At 39.6% G+C, this 13,643-nt stretch overlaps 1 protein-coding gene across 2 annotated transcripts; it reads left to right on the top strand.

Moving 5' to 3' along the window:
• Window positions 1-4,719: 4,719 nt before the first annotated feature.
• PRMT6 (protein arginine methyltransferase 6) lies at window positions 4,720-10,274 on the top strand. Of its 2 annotated transcripts, XR_007155186.1 has the most exons (2): window positions 4,720-5,956; window positions 8,238-10,274. XR_007155186.1 is itself a non-coding variant. In XM_047873566.1 (1 exon), exon 1 carries the CDS (start codon window positions 4,733-4,735, stop codon window positions 5,858-5,860), a length of 1,128 nt encoding a protein of 375 aa, XP_047729522.1. In that variant the 5' UTR covers window positions 4,720-4,732; the 3' UTR covers window positions 5,861-7,046. The 2 variants fall into 2 exon arrangements, 1 of the variants encoding a protein (XP_047729522.1); XM_047873566.1 differs by lacking the exon at window positions 8,238-10,274 and having other exon boundaries at window positions 4,720-7,046.
• Window positions 10,275-13,643: the final 3,369 nt, after the last annotated feature.

The raw sequence follows: 13,643 nt of genomic DNA, 5'->3' as shown, positions 1-13,643 counted from the left end.
GTGTCTCCCTCTCTCTCTGCCCCTCCCCCCGTTCATGCTCTGTCTCTCTCTGTCCCAAAAATAAATAAACGTTGAAAAAAAAAAAATTAAAAAAAAAAATCATCATCTTTTACCTTCATTTTCTTTTTTTTTAATGTTTATTTACTTACTTTTAATCTTTATTTTTGAGAGACAGAGAGAGACAAAGTGTGAGTGGGGGAGGGGCAGAGAGAGAGAAAGACACAGAATCTGAAGAGGCTCCAGGCTCTGAGCTGTCAGCACAGAACCCCATGCGGGGCTCAAACTCACAAGCCATGAGATCATGACCTGAGCCGAAATTGGACGCTTAACCGACTGAGCCACCCAGGTGCCCCATCTTTTACCTTCATTTTCTATAAAGATTTGTTTTGGGAGTTTTGGTGTTTTTTGTTTGTTTGTTTAGATAGAAGTGCCTTTTTCAATGCTGACAGCTTCCAAGCAACTATGGAATGGTAAGAACTACATCATTTAATGAATATTCATATCAAAAAGATATTTATAACATTTTTAATGTCATTGTTCCTTTACCCTTTCCCAACACACACTTTGAGAACTACAATGAAATCTTGAAATCCTGAAGGAACTGCCTTCAATTCTAATTCCAGGCTTTAAAATACATTTTTAAACAGACCTTCAAATTAGAGAGGAAAAATTTTTAAATATTTGTGAGAGGCAATCACACCAGCAAATTCCACAAATAAATTAATATAAGAAAAAATGTGAGAATTAAAAGTGGTATAATAATTTGCTTAAGTAAGGCAATGTAAGAATGGTAAATAAAATAATATTAATACAAAAATATAAGCTCTGTGGAGGTAGAGATTTTTGTCTTTTGTTTCTTGATATGTTCTTTGTTTCTAGAATCTTTTTTTAATGTTTATTTATTTTGAGAGAGAGGGAGAGAGCGAGAGAGGGACATGGGGAGGGCAGAGAGAGAGGGGGAGAGAAAATCCCAAGCAGGCTCCATGCTATCAGCACCAAGCCTGATGTGGGGCTCAATCTTAATCTCACAACCTCAAGATCATGACCCAAGCCAATATCAAGAGTCAGATGCTTAATCAACTGAGCCACCCAGGAGCCCCTGTTTCTAGAATATTTAATGCAGAGGAGAAGTCCAAATGTTTATTGAATAAATGGATAAATACATCAATGCATGTGATACAGAAAATCAATCATCTTTCTCCTAGTCATACAAAACACATCTATGATGCCATGTGCACTCAGGAACAACAATTGAGAATGTCAAAATGGTTCAGATTCCAGCACAATCCACTCGATTCTCAATATCAAAGTGAAAAATATAAACTCTTGGTGTTCAAATATACACCATCTAACATGGAAAAGCCAGATATGTAAGTAGCTGTGGTCCAATGGGATAAGTGAAAAAAGAATTATATGTAAGTATTATCAGTCACAGACTGGTTGCAAAAAGCTACAAATAAATGATAACATTTGAACATTATCTAAATAGATGAGTGAGTGGACAAACCCAAAGGAAAGGTACAGAAATGTAAAATTAACAGCACCTTTGGAGAACAAGCTGTGGATTTCAAACTTTCAAACCATAATCTGGAGCAAGAAATACATATATAGTATACTTAAGTGAAACCAGTGAGTATTGAAATAAAACTCACCTTTACTCATTTCATGTACTTGAGATTTTCTATTTCTTCTTCTTTTTTTTTTTTAATGCTGGTAAAGATGTATTAAATCAATTTGAAGATCCATTCATTTGAAAGACATTGGGATTGAGCATCAAATGGATGTGGTGAGTAGACCACTGAAATAAAAACACAAAGAATGCTCTGTCAGCTGAGCTCCAACTCTCCTCCCATCCAGGTGGTTTGCTAGAGCTACACGACGTAGAGGAGAACGATGATCTATGCCCCTTTCCTACTTAAAACAACTCAGTGTGGTAGAAAAGATGAGTAAAGAAATCCCTCTCTATATCAAGCCAATGTGCAGGAGGGGAGAGAGCCACAGGCCATTTCTTCTCTAGTCTGGGCATAAAATGTAGAGCTTAACATTATTCTGTCTAGAAGGGTTAAGAGTGTTTGAAAATAAAGCAACTCTCACACTTGGGAGCATCCTAGATTCAATCTATATCTGGATTTATCTCAGCATTTATCAGAGCCAAATTGTCATACTACGAACTACAAAAAAAGCAAAACTCTTCTGCTTCCCTTATGAATAATTAACTATTTAACTATTTCCTATCTAACTATTTCCACAATACTCTTCATTGAAGACTATTTCCTGAGCACTCTATATGCCAGGACCTGTGCTACTGCTAGGAACTACAATAGGGGGGAAACAAAAGTCCAAGCCTCTTGGAGTTTGTGTTTTACAAAAAAACAAATACAGAAATAAACTAATACATACAAATAATAAAAGCAGTAAACAATAGAAAATAAAGCAATAATCAGTATTAGAAAATAACATTTAAGGTAGCCAAAGAGGGCCTTTATCAGAAGGCAATATGTAAGCTGAGACCTAATGGAGGAGAAGAAGCCACTGAGGTTAAGTACTAACATGAAAAACAACGTTCCAAGCCTAGAAGAGCAGAAGCGAAGACCTGAGCCAGGAAAGAGAACATCTGGAGCCCAGTGAGTTGGGAAGGGTATCATGAGATGAGATTGGAAGTTATCTGAAGTTACTGGATTGTTTCAGGACCTAGAATGGGAAGTTACTGGAGAGTGACATGGTCTAATTTGGGTTTTGTAAAGCTCATTCTTATAGCTACATGGACAATGGATTGGATACTGGTATGTTTAGAAGCTGAGCCATCTTTTAGGAGACTGATTTCCAGCAAAGCAAAGATGGAAGATTAGACTAGGGTGCTGTCAAGGGAGAAGGAAAAAAAGATGGGCTCAAGATATATTTTGGAGGGAGAACCAATGAAAGTTATATTCAGAATTTTCTTAAAAGAGACTATAAGTAAGTGCATTGAAATTGGTTGGAGGAGTCAGTGCATTTAAAAGGGGAAGGGAAGGATTTGGAGGAAGGAAAGGAGAGGTATGCACTAAGTAACAACCTAGAAGTCATACATTAAAGTGGTCACATTTATTTAAAACTCGAATCCCCTGGCTTGCTCTGTGCCTCTATGTAAAACAACAACAAACAAGCTATCAAACTGGGCAGAAATATAGAAGAGCTGCTTTGAGGACTTGTGGTCTTAAGTGGTTGAGCCCAGGCCATTGAAAAAAGATAATTTTACCCAATGAAAATAATGAAGCAAGATTTAACTAAGATCATCTTAGAAACAGTGGCTGCACATTCAAATTCCCTGGGAAGCTTTTAAAACTATATGCCCAGGCTCCACTGAAATGGTTCTGTTTTGGTAACTTTGAGGTGGGACACAGGGATAGGTATTTCTTAAATGCTACACAGATGATTCTACTGAGCAGCAAGAAGTGAGAGCCCTGAGTTAGAAGTAGAGCCAAGGTTTGTCTGGTCAACAAACCTATTTCGTTAAATAAGAGATTAGTAGAAGGAAGTAAAGGTAAAGGAACTTTTCCCCCAGATGAGGCATATAGGCCCATTGTTTAGATAGACATGGCTTGAGACTACAAGAAAATAAAAGTCAATTTTCCTCAATGTGATTTTTTTGAAGCTGGGAGAAAATTTTATTCTCACAGTGTTAAAAATACAGACACTCATACAGAAATCACATTTTAAAGCTATTTTATTGCTACTATGAACAACACAGAGGGAAGAAATTAATAGCTGATAGGTGACTGAAAGAAAAACAGAAGAGGGAGAGTATCAATCTTGTCCAGACAAAATATCACACAGAAAAAAACTGAGTTGCAGTGGAAAAGTGAGCATAAAGGGAGGAAGGACTCAGTTATTTCTGAGGGAAAAAGTTTTAATTGGTTACCAGAATACAATTGGCAATGGGTTTCACTGTATCAAATCACCCTTGCTTTTCAACTGGTCTTCAGTCTGAACCCTTCCAAGATTTAAATTTTGAATGAGCCACTGAATTACCAGAGCAAGACTGAGTTAAGTAAGTATTCTCCTCAAATAGAGACCAGCAACATAATTCTCAGACTGCAATGAAGATTCCTTGTTGCTGGTGTGGGTGGGTAATTGAAGGCAAGAGTGGTCATACAATCCGTCTTAATCTTTTTAGTTAAGTTGTGCTCTCACCGGAATCAGAACCAAAGTTTCACACCGTGAGAGGTTTTCTTTGTTGTATTTACACCTTCTTTGCACCCTAACGCCATTGAAAACAGAAAAGAAAACGTGAGTGCAATTTTTAAATATCCACCTGGAGAACTTTAAGAGTAGTAATGGTCCAGGTGAGGTGGCAGTGTCTGAAGGGCGTCGCCCGGATGATTCGGTGGAATAAAATCAGACACTTGAGCAGACAAAACAAAGTTGAGCAGACAAGACAAACATGGATGTTTAGTCTTGTGCGCGTGTGGGCTTCAGGAAGGGAGTGAAAGCAAAAGGGAATTGAGCTAAGGAAAACAGGCGTAGGTACAGGTTCGTAAAATCTGGGTATGGTGGGTGGGAAAGGGATTCCTGTACCTCCAAGGAGCAATTAAAAGAGTTGAGCAGAGCTCTGAGGCTTCTAGTTGGCACCTGTGCTGCGAACCCCCAGGAAGTGGGAGGCGCGGGCGCGCACTACAAGTCCCAGAAGCCCCAGCCTCCTGGAGGCCGCGAGGAGCGGCGCAACGCCCGCTGGGAGTCGGTCGGAGCCGCCAAGATGTCGCAGCCCAAGAAAAGAAAGCTTGAGTCGGGGGGCGGCGGCGAAGGAGGGGAGGGAGCTGAGGAGGAAGATGGCGGAGAGCAGGAGGCGGCCCTGCCGCGACCCCGGAGGGCTAGGCGGGAGCGGGACCAGCTGTACTACGAGTGCTACTCGGACATATCCGTCCACGAGGAGATGATTGCGGACCGCGTCCGCACGGATGCCTATCGCCTGGGCATCCTGCGAAACTGGTCAGCACTGCGGGGCAAGACTGTGCTGGACGTGGGCGCGGGCACCGGCATTCTTAGCATCTTCTGTGTGCAGGCCGGGGCCCGGCGCGTGTACGCGGTGGAGGCCAGCGCCATCTGGCAACAGGCCCGGGAGGTGGTGCGGCTCAACGGCCTGGAGGACCGGGTGCACGTCTTGCCGGGGCCAGTGGAGACGGTGGAGTTGCCGGAGCAGGTGGATGCCATCGTGAGCGAGTGGATGGGCTACGGACTCTTGCACGAGTCCATGCTGAGCTCTGTGCTCTACGCGCGGACCAAGTGGCTGAAGGAGGGCGGTCTTCTCCTGCCGGCTTCCGCCGAGCTCTTCGTGGCGCCCATCAGCGACCAGATGCTGGAGTTGCGCCTAGGCTTCTGGAGCCAGGTGAAGCAGCTCTATGGTGTGGACATGAGCTGCCTGGAGAGCTTCGCCACGCGCTGCCTTATGGGCCACTCGGAGATCGTGGTGCAGGGTTTGTCTGGGGAGGATGTACTGGCCCGGCCGCAGCGCTTTGCTCAGCTGGAGCTGGCCCGCACCGGCCTGGAGCAGGAGCTGGAGGCTGGGGTGGGCGGAAGCTTCCGCTTCAGTTGCTACGGCTCGGCGCCTATGCACGGCTTTGCCATCTGGTTCCAGGTGACCTTCCCCGGAGGGGACTCGGAGAAACCGCTGGTGCTGTCCACTTCGCCTTTTCATCCGGTCACGCACTGGAAGCAGGCACTCCTCTACCTGAACGAACCTGTGCAAGTGGAACAAGATACAGACATTTCCGGAGAGATCACGCTGCTGCCCTCCCGGGATAACCACCGTCTCCTGCGCGTGCTGCTGCGCTACAAAGTAGGCGACCAGGAGGAGAAGACCAAAGACTTTGCCATGGAGGACTGATCGTTGCCTTTTCTCCCAACTACCTCCCGAATCTGCAGGACCCGCGTGGTAGAGGCGGAGGGGGGTTCGGAGGAGAAAGGGAGATTCCACGTGCAAGTAGGGGGCAATACCTTCTGTCTCCTTTTTCCCCCTTGGCTTCTGGGGAGGGAGAGTGACTTGCCTCTCTTCGAGGAGATTCTTCTGTCGATATTTATTTAAAAAGCAAATCCCGAAGGCCCCCAACTTTGGAAACAGCTTGTTTATCAATGGGCTTTGTTGAGCCTTAAAAGCATGTGGTACCAAGCACTTGAATTTCTATTTCTTTTGTTACACGGGAAGAAAGCAAAAACACAGAAGAAAATATAAGTTTATGAAGGCTCCATGCACATCCCTGACACCTCACATTTAAATCTGTAGCCAGGGAGAACAGTAAAGGGTTTTGTTAGAGTACATAAATTTCCAATATGACTTAAATAGCTCTCCAGGGCCATATTCTATCATTCTCTGAATTCCCTCCTTTCCTAGGTGCCTCTAGGCTTCAGTACTTCTCCCTCATTGTTTTTTAAATAAACTTTGCTGCTGGTAATGAGAGGGAGGAGAAAGAGGAAGCAGTTTGAATAACCCTGTTCTTACACTTACTACTTCCATAGGGTGCTAAAAGTTGAACACTTTTCTCCATTGAGTAAAATTGGCTGTATACAGTTGTGTGGCATACCCAAGAAACCTAGAAGGTAGATGTAGGAGAAAAGATCTGAAAGATGGTGAAGTTAGTATGGATTTTTTAATTCTTATCTTTTAAGACTTAAACAAGGAAATGTTTTATTTCATATTTGTTACATAATAAAGTTTTGTGTGATTCTTACTAAACAGGCTGATAGAAGGTTTTTCTGAACCTGACCCAAGGGTTTATTCATCATTTGGGGTAAATTATTTAGCCTCTCTAAATGAAGGAAAATATTTTCCCAGCTGGAGAAGTGCACTCATTTAAACTCTCATCTAAAGAGATCATGTGATCTGGCCTACTTACATCAAGTGAAATTTCCTTTTTTAGAGGTTTTTTTTTTTCTTCTTTTTAGCTCAGCCAAATGTGAAAGTTGTGAATTTAGGAAAATCATTTGTAATGAAGTGTGAGTCATGTTATCAAATTTATTTCACGGATGTTTCCCTCCTTATCCCTGTGGCAAATAAAACATTGGCATTCATTCTATTTTTATAGATGAAGTAAGAAGTCTTGTGTACTGTGACTTATAATGCTTTTTGCCTTTTTAATATTGTCAATTCTTAAGAGTGTTACAACCCCTTCAGAATATAGTTTAAGGGTAATTTATGCTTGATGTATGTTTTTTCTTCATACTGGTAGCTTGTATGCTAATAGAAAACAGGTGTGAAAAAGTGGTCTTCTGAAATAGTCTAACATAGTTTTTTGTTCATTGTAACCAAGTTTTCTCTTTTATTCATCACATATTAAGGTACTAAAGTATTTAATTTGCTCAAATTTAGTGTTAACACATGAGATCTTCAGTTATGAAGGGAAACATACAAAATCATGACTTTATTAGATCCTTGAATAGCAAGCAACAGTAGTGATAGTTGTCACCATTTTGATAGTTAACAGTCTATATAAATGGAACAGTCATAGCAAGCTGGGCCTGATTTAAGCTGGAGATCTAATCTAGGTCCTTTTTTTTTTAGGGTGAACAGCTTTTTTTAACTTGAACATGTATTTAGAATTTTATTGTATGGTTTTGAATAAATTTCTAATATTTTTTAACTTCCTATAACAATCCCGTTACTGTTTGGGCAAACAAAAGCATTCTCCCCGAATTCCATTTTTTTAAATACAGTATATCTTTTATAAATCTATGTATACTATAGAGTTCTCATCACCAGTGTAAGCATGCAAAGAACACCAATTAAAACTTAGGGTAACCATAGAAGTGGAAATGATTTCATACTTAGGCAAAGTAAGCTGTAATATTCTTGTAACTGTTTCCCAAAAGAAAAATGAATTGTAATAAAAAAAAATATAGCTACTAAAGCAATTAGTGGAAAGGCAGCATAGCATAGGATTAAAAGCTAGGACTTGAACCAGACATATCCTGCTGGTACCTAGGCTCCACCACTCTTTAACCCTGTGAACTTGGGCAAAATACTTAACTTCTGTTCCTCTCCAGTGTTCTCATGCAAAATGTAAAACAATCATGCGTGCTCCATAGAAATGTAACACATGTGATACATGTGGTTAATACATGTAAGGATATAATGCCTGGTACACAGTAAGATCTTAGTGAATCCTAGCTGTTGTAATTACAGAAAAGTGCTATGCAAACCTGAAGCATTTGGACACCTATAAAATGTACCACAGAATAAATATTCAACATTTTGATTTTTTTTACAGGTGTTTGGCAGTATCAGCATGGCTTTGTGTGATGAGCGATGTATGACTGGACACCAGATGATCCAAAGGAAGTCCAAGCCCTTTGGAGTGACAACATTTCCAGAAGGATGAGAATGTGACCTGCTCCAATATCCAGGCACTGTTCAGTCTCTGTGTGAACTGGCACTGATTGCCTAGGGTCATTTGGGCCACAGGAAGAACTGTCAGCCCTAAGAAGAGAAAGAAACGGTGAAGTTCTACCTGCTTTTTTCAGACAGCTTACATTTATTTAGCACTGTGAAACTTTCCAAATATTTACATTCACTGGACCAATGGACATTTTATTGAGAATACCAGGTAACAGTCATTGTGAGAAGCACTTAGGATACAAACCAATAAAACATAGCTTTTGCTTCCAAATAGATGTGTTCATAGGATAAACCAGAAAAAAATACATAAATGATAATGGGCTAAAGACTTGGGATGGTGTAAGTGTTAGGAAAGGCAGGTCACTTTACATAGTAGGAAAAAGATTTCGTTACTGAAGGATGCCTATGTTTACATAGCTAATTCTTGACAGTTGAACACAAGTATTTCAGTTCCTACCCCCAAACAACCTCTTAATTTAAGAAGGTTCCATTGGGATCTAAGTCATAGGCCTCAAAGAGCCCACCATAGGATCTCAAGGTTGACAATTACTAATTACTAGGGACTTGTGAAACATACCGTGTACTCGTTTCCCTAAGAGGGCTAATCAAGTGTGGCATTCTTTCTGAAGCCTCCAGGAGAAAATTTTCAATGCAGTAGCAAAGAAAAGTAGATACATTCTGCCATTCTGGTTATAGGTACTTTGTGCTTGAGATCAGAGAGGCATCCAGTGAGGTGTTCACTAATTTAATGATTTCATAAACACCAACTATCTAACAACTTCTATGATAAATAAGCAAATGGTACCCTCAACTGGAATACAAGAGGGGAATAAAATCACCTAGACCAGTAATTTGCATACATTATTTAACCTGGAAGAATTCAATCCAGCTAAATCTTAACCTCTGCTGAAGCAAGAATGAGAAGCCAGCCCTTTCGTCAATTGTAACCTTAAAATTCCTCTCAAGTGCAGAATTCCTCTCTATGTTACTTATCACATAGATTATGAGGACCTCACAAAGATGGGATGTAAAGAGGAAGATGATATAATGAGACTATTCCTCAAAACATTGCATATGCATGTAGGATGAGACATTTGAAACAAAAAATCTGGATCTACCTAAGCACAAAATTGTAATAAAAAGTAAGACATGACCAGTAACATTGGAATTGTGCTCCTCTGGGAGCTTTGATGATTAAGTTCATTATTTATAATAATTTGGAACAAAGACTGATGAATTTTTTAGTTGATTGGGTAGCTTTATAACTTACAACAAATACAGAAAGCTGTAAGGAAGGAAAAAAATTCCTCCTTTGTTCATGCTGCCCCCTGCACAAAAAGGAAGGTGGGGTGGAGGTAAATCTTCCCCACACTTTTTTAAAGTGCTTTACCAGTATTCTTGCAATCAGATGAAAGAGGTACTTGTGAAAACCTTCTCAGTCTGTAATATTTTGCACTAAAAATGGTGAACTTCAGGGAAAATTAGTTTGGGTGGACAATTAAAACTTATGTAACTTTGTAACCAAGAGTACTAAGAATACCAATAAAGATAGCAGCAGTTAAAAAAAAAAAAAGATGCTAGTCCTAATAATACTGCAGTAAATAAGATAATGTGATGGAAGAAAAAAAGGAAGAGTTAGTGAGAAAGCAGAATGCACAAAAATGGATTGAAGGTGTAATAAACATTTCAGGACACAGCATGTGGCCAAACAGTGCCAAGAGGAAGAATACAGGGTGTGACAGGTGTGTCCGAATACCTTATGTCAGGTGGTTGTTGCCTGGTGAGAGGAGTCAACCGATTAACCAATGTCCGCCCACATTATGTTCTGACATTGTTCCTCTACTTACCAATACCATTTGAGTTTATTCATTTATAGAAACATGCATGACAGTAGAACATTCTGTCCTTTGTTCTATTTCCAGAAATTAAACCAATTTGAAATTCCATTGGGTTTGTAGATCTTTTTTTTAACTTTTTTTTTTTTTAGTGTTTATTTTTGAGAGAGAGAGAGAATGTGAGCAGGCTCCAGCCTCCAGTTGTCTGCACAGAGCCCCATTGGATGTGGGGCTCATCTCAGGAACCCAACCCACCAAGATCTTGACCTGAGATGCTTAACAGACTGAGCCACCCAGATGCCCCATAGCGCTTTTCTTTTTAATGCAAATTGTCTTAAAAGGAAAATGGAAAGGAGGTGGGGAGGCTTACAGGTCACAAAACTATCCTTTAGTATGAATCTATGTATTTTATTATTTTGGTCACTGGAAAAGTTCAACAGGAAAGGGGACTAGAAATGCTGACCTGTGTAGAGTGGAAGGAAGAGTTGAGTATTCAGAAGATGGTTAGATAATGTGATTGAGGACAGTAAGTGTTTCTCCAGAGAGAACAACATAAAAGATATCTTGGGGTCAAGGAGGCATGAGGTTAGTGAGAGAAGCTCATAAATGAAGATCAGGATCCCAATGCATACATTTTGCCCACATCACCATATTCTTAGGGTAAGGTTTTGCTGAAGTCATGGGCTCAGAACATAAGCAAGAGTGTTTTGAGAGGTTACAAACTATTGCTTATTTTGATACTTGTCTTTAACCTCTCATTTCAGCTTAATTTCTAAACAGATTCAAGGATTGTTCTATTTAAGAACTCAACCCTTTCAAATTTGTGAACAAAACCACCAACCTCCATTATCTCAAGCTATGTGCAGTTTAGTAATGGATGGTATGGAATGAGATGACATTAGGCCTTAAAAAAAATAAAACAAAATAAAATAAAACAACCCATTTACGGCTTTGCTCTTGGTAAAATTATCATATTTAAACTGTTGGGTTCTTTAAAAAAAAAAGGTACAAACTTCCAATTATAAAATAAGTCACTAAGATGAAAAGTACAGCATAGGTAATATGGTGATTTGGTAATAATGTTATTTGGTGACAGATGGTGACTATATTTAGCAGGGCAAGCATGTATAGAGTTGTCAAATCACTATGTTGTACACTTGAAACTAATGTAACATTGTATGTCAACTATACCTCATAAAAAAAAGTGTACGTGAATAATTTGATACAAAAAAAGTGTAGGGTTCTAACTTTATAAACAGTATTGGAGAACAGATTAAGATCCACAAATGATTAAAACTTTCATTTTATGCATTCATTGGAATCAGACCTTTTACCAGGAATTTCAATAGAAATAACAAACTGCTTATTTTATTATTACTATTTTAGGTAGGATCCATGCCCAAAGTGGTGTTAAGCTCACAACCCTGAGAGTCAGATGCTCTACCAACTGAGCCAGCCAGGTGCCCCACAAACTGCTTATTTTAGTATGAGCTTCTCACTCTACCATCATTTATCACCTGGTGAATTATAAAAATAGGAGACATTTAAATGGTTAAGAATGTACACAGTAAAAGGCAGAATTAAAAAGAGAGGATTTGGAAAATCTACAGATTATACAGTCCCTGAATAATTGAGAATTTACTCTAGTCAGAATAATTAGGGGAAAACATAAAGAGAATGACAGCAATTACAAGGGGATTTTTATACAAAATGAAATGAAAAACTACCAGGAAATGTGCTGTTTGTAATAAATAGAATTCAGTATCGGCTAGCTTTGCTTGATCTCCCAATCAGAGGGATATTACAGAGCCCAGACATTGTTGTAAAACTGGTTCACGTATCAATTAATTCCATGGTATTGGGCCCAAGAAAAATTGGCTTCAGGATGGTAAGTTCTTAAATAGATAAGAGAACAGTTAGTTGAGTTACTCTAAGCAATCAGTTAAGGTTTGTAAAAGTAAAACTAGATGCGGTCATTGTGCCATCGTCACAGTGATGTCATTGAAGACATTAAAATGATATTCAGTGCTAAAATATGTGATATAGTTGTTAGGGAGGTACCATTTTTCTTTTTTTGATTCATTATCTGATTTATTGTATACCGGATAATGCCTGCATGGAGGCATGTAGTGAAAATAGCATATGCTGAAACTTTAGACCAAACACTATTCCAATGCACCAGCTACTACTTCTCAGCACGTAGAATGCTTTTATGCAATAATGGTATATTAATCAAACTGTGCAAAGTCCCATTAAAATCAATGATGTATTAACTTTGTTTACCTCACATGAGTAACACATAATAAAATAACGTTCTTCAAAGAGTGGCTTTCATCCTAAGGAAAGCTCCATATCTATTATAAGTTTTCATTTAAGAGAAACTCCTTTTGTTAGACAGGCTGCAGCACACAGAGATAGTCCCTATACTTATGTAAAACATCCATATTAATTTTTAAATCATTATTGAGTGCCTAATGTTCTATATGCATTTAAAGTACATTATCTTATTTAACTCTTTGAAATAGCTCTATGAAGTAGTTCTATTATCAGTCCCATCTTACAGATGAGAAAACAAAGGCATGGTGTTTGGTGAATTGCCCAAGGCCACAGGGAGAGTAAGTGACAGAGCTCCAGACTCCTCTCCTAAAGTCTGAGCATCTGACTTACTACACTATCCTATCTATGATGCCTGGGCTCTCAGGAGTTAAGGTTACATCTATAGTCTTTTGAAATAGGTTGGTCATTGTCTTAAGCCACAATCCCCAGAAGCAGGCCTTGAGACAAGGATACATATAATGGTGTTTATCAGGTGTTCCCCAAACAGGCCAGAAGGGCAGTTGAGAAGCAGAAAAGAAGGGAAGGAGAAGAGACTAGAGTGTAACATTAAACCAAATCCTAAGAAAGGGAACTTTGGCTCAGTCCTGCAGAGATGCTCTGGGGACAACATAGATCACATCTCAGAATGTCCCGTTAGGGAGCAAGAGAGCTGGAGCATTCATACCCTCTCACCCACCGGACATTGGTTAATTCCTGCCCCTGGAGAGATGTAAATTCCTAGGCACTTGCTTGCTCTCCTGTGGATGGGTGCAGCAGTTTTCACAGCCTAAGGACAGTCCCCAGCTAAGGATTACCAGTGAGGAAGTTTGATGGTAAAAAATACTGGAGGAGCAGATATACAAGAAAGAAAAGGGATGCCAAGTGGCACACATGGGGAATAAATGGAGCACCGATAGGATATTGTTCCTGCCATAAATATCTTTTCTAAGATTCCTTTACATTCTAAATAAATAGTTACAGACACTTTGTTGATGTCCCTCTTTCATTAGTCTTTTAAAAGCTGCATGAATAAGGTATAAATATAATAAATATGTAGAAGGAAAAAGTTAACCTATTCCCTACAGTTTAGAGTGTATCTTTCTACTATATTCTCTTATATACAGCCT

This window comes from Prionailurus viverrinus, chromosome C1 (genome assembly GCF_022837055.1).
Source record: "Prionailurus viverrinus isolate Anna chromosome C1, UM_Priviv_1.0, whole genome shotgun sequence".
In the NCBI taxonomy this organism is placed as follows: Eukaryota; Metazoa; Chordata; class Mammalia; order Carnivora; family Felidae; genus Prionailurus; species Prionailurus viverrinus.
Note: the sequence above shows the minus strand (reverse complement) of the source record. Positions and strands in the feature narration are given on the sequence as shown.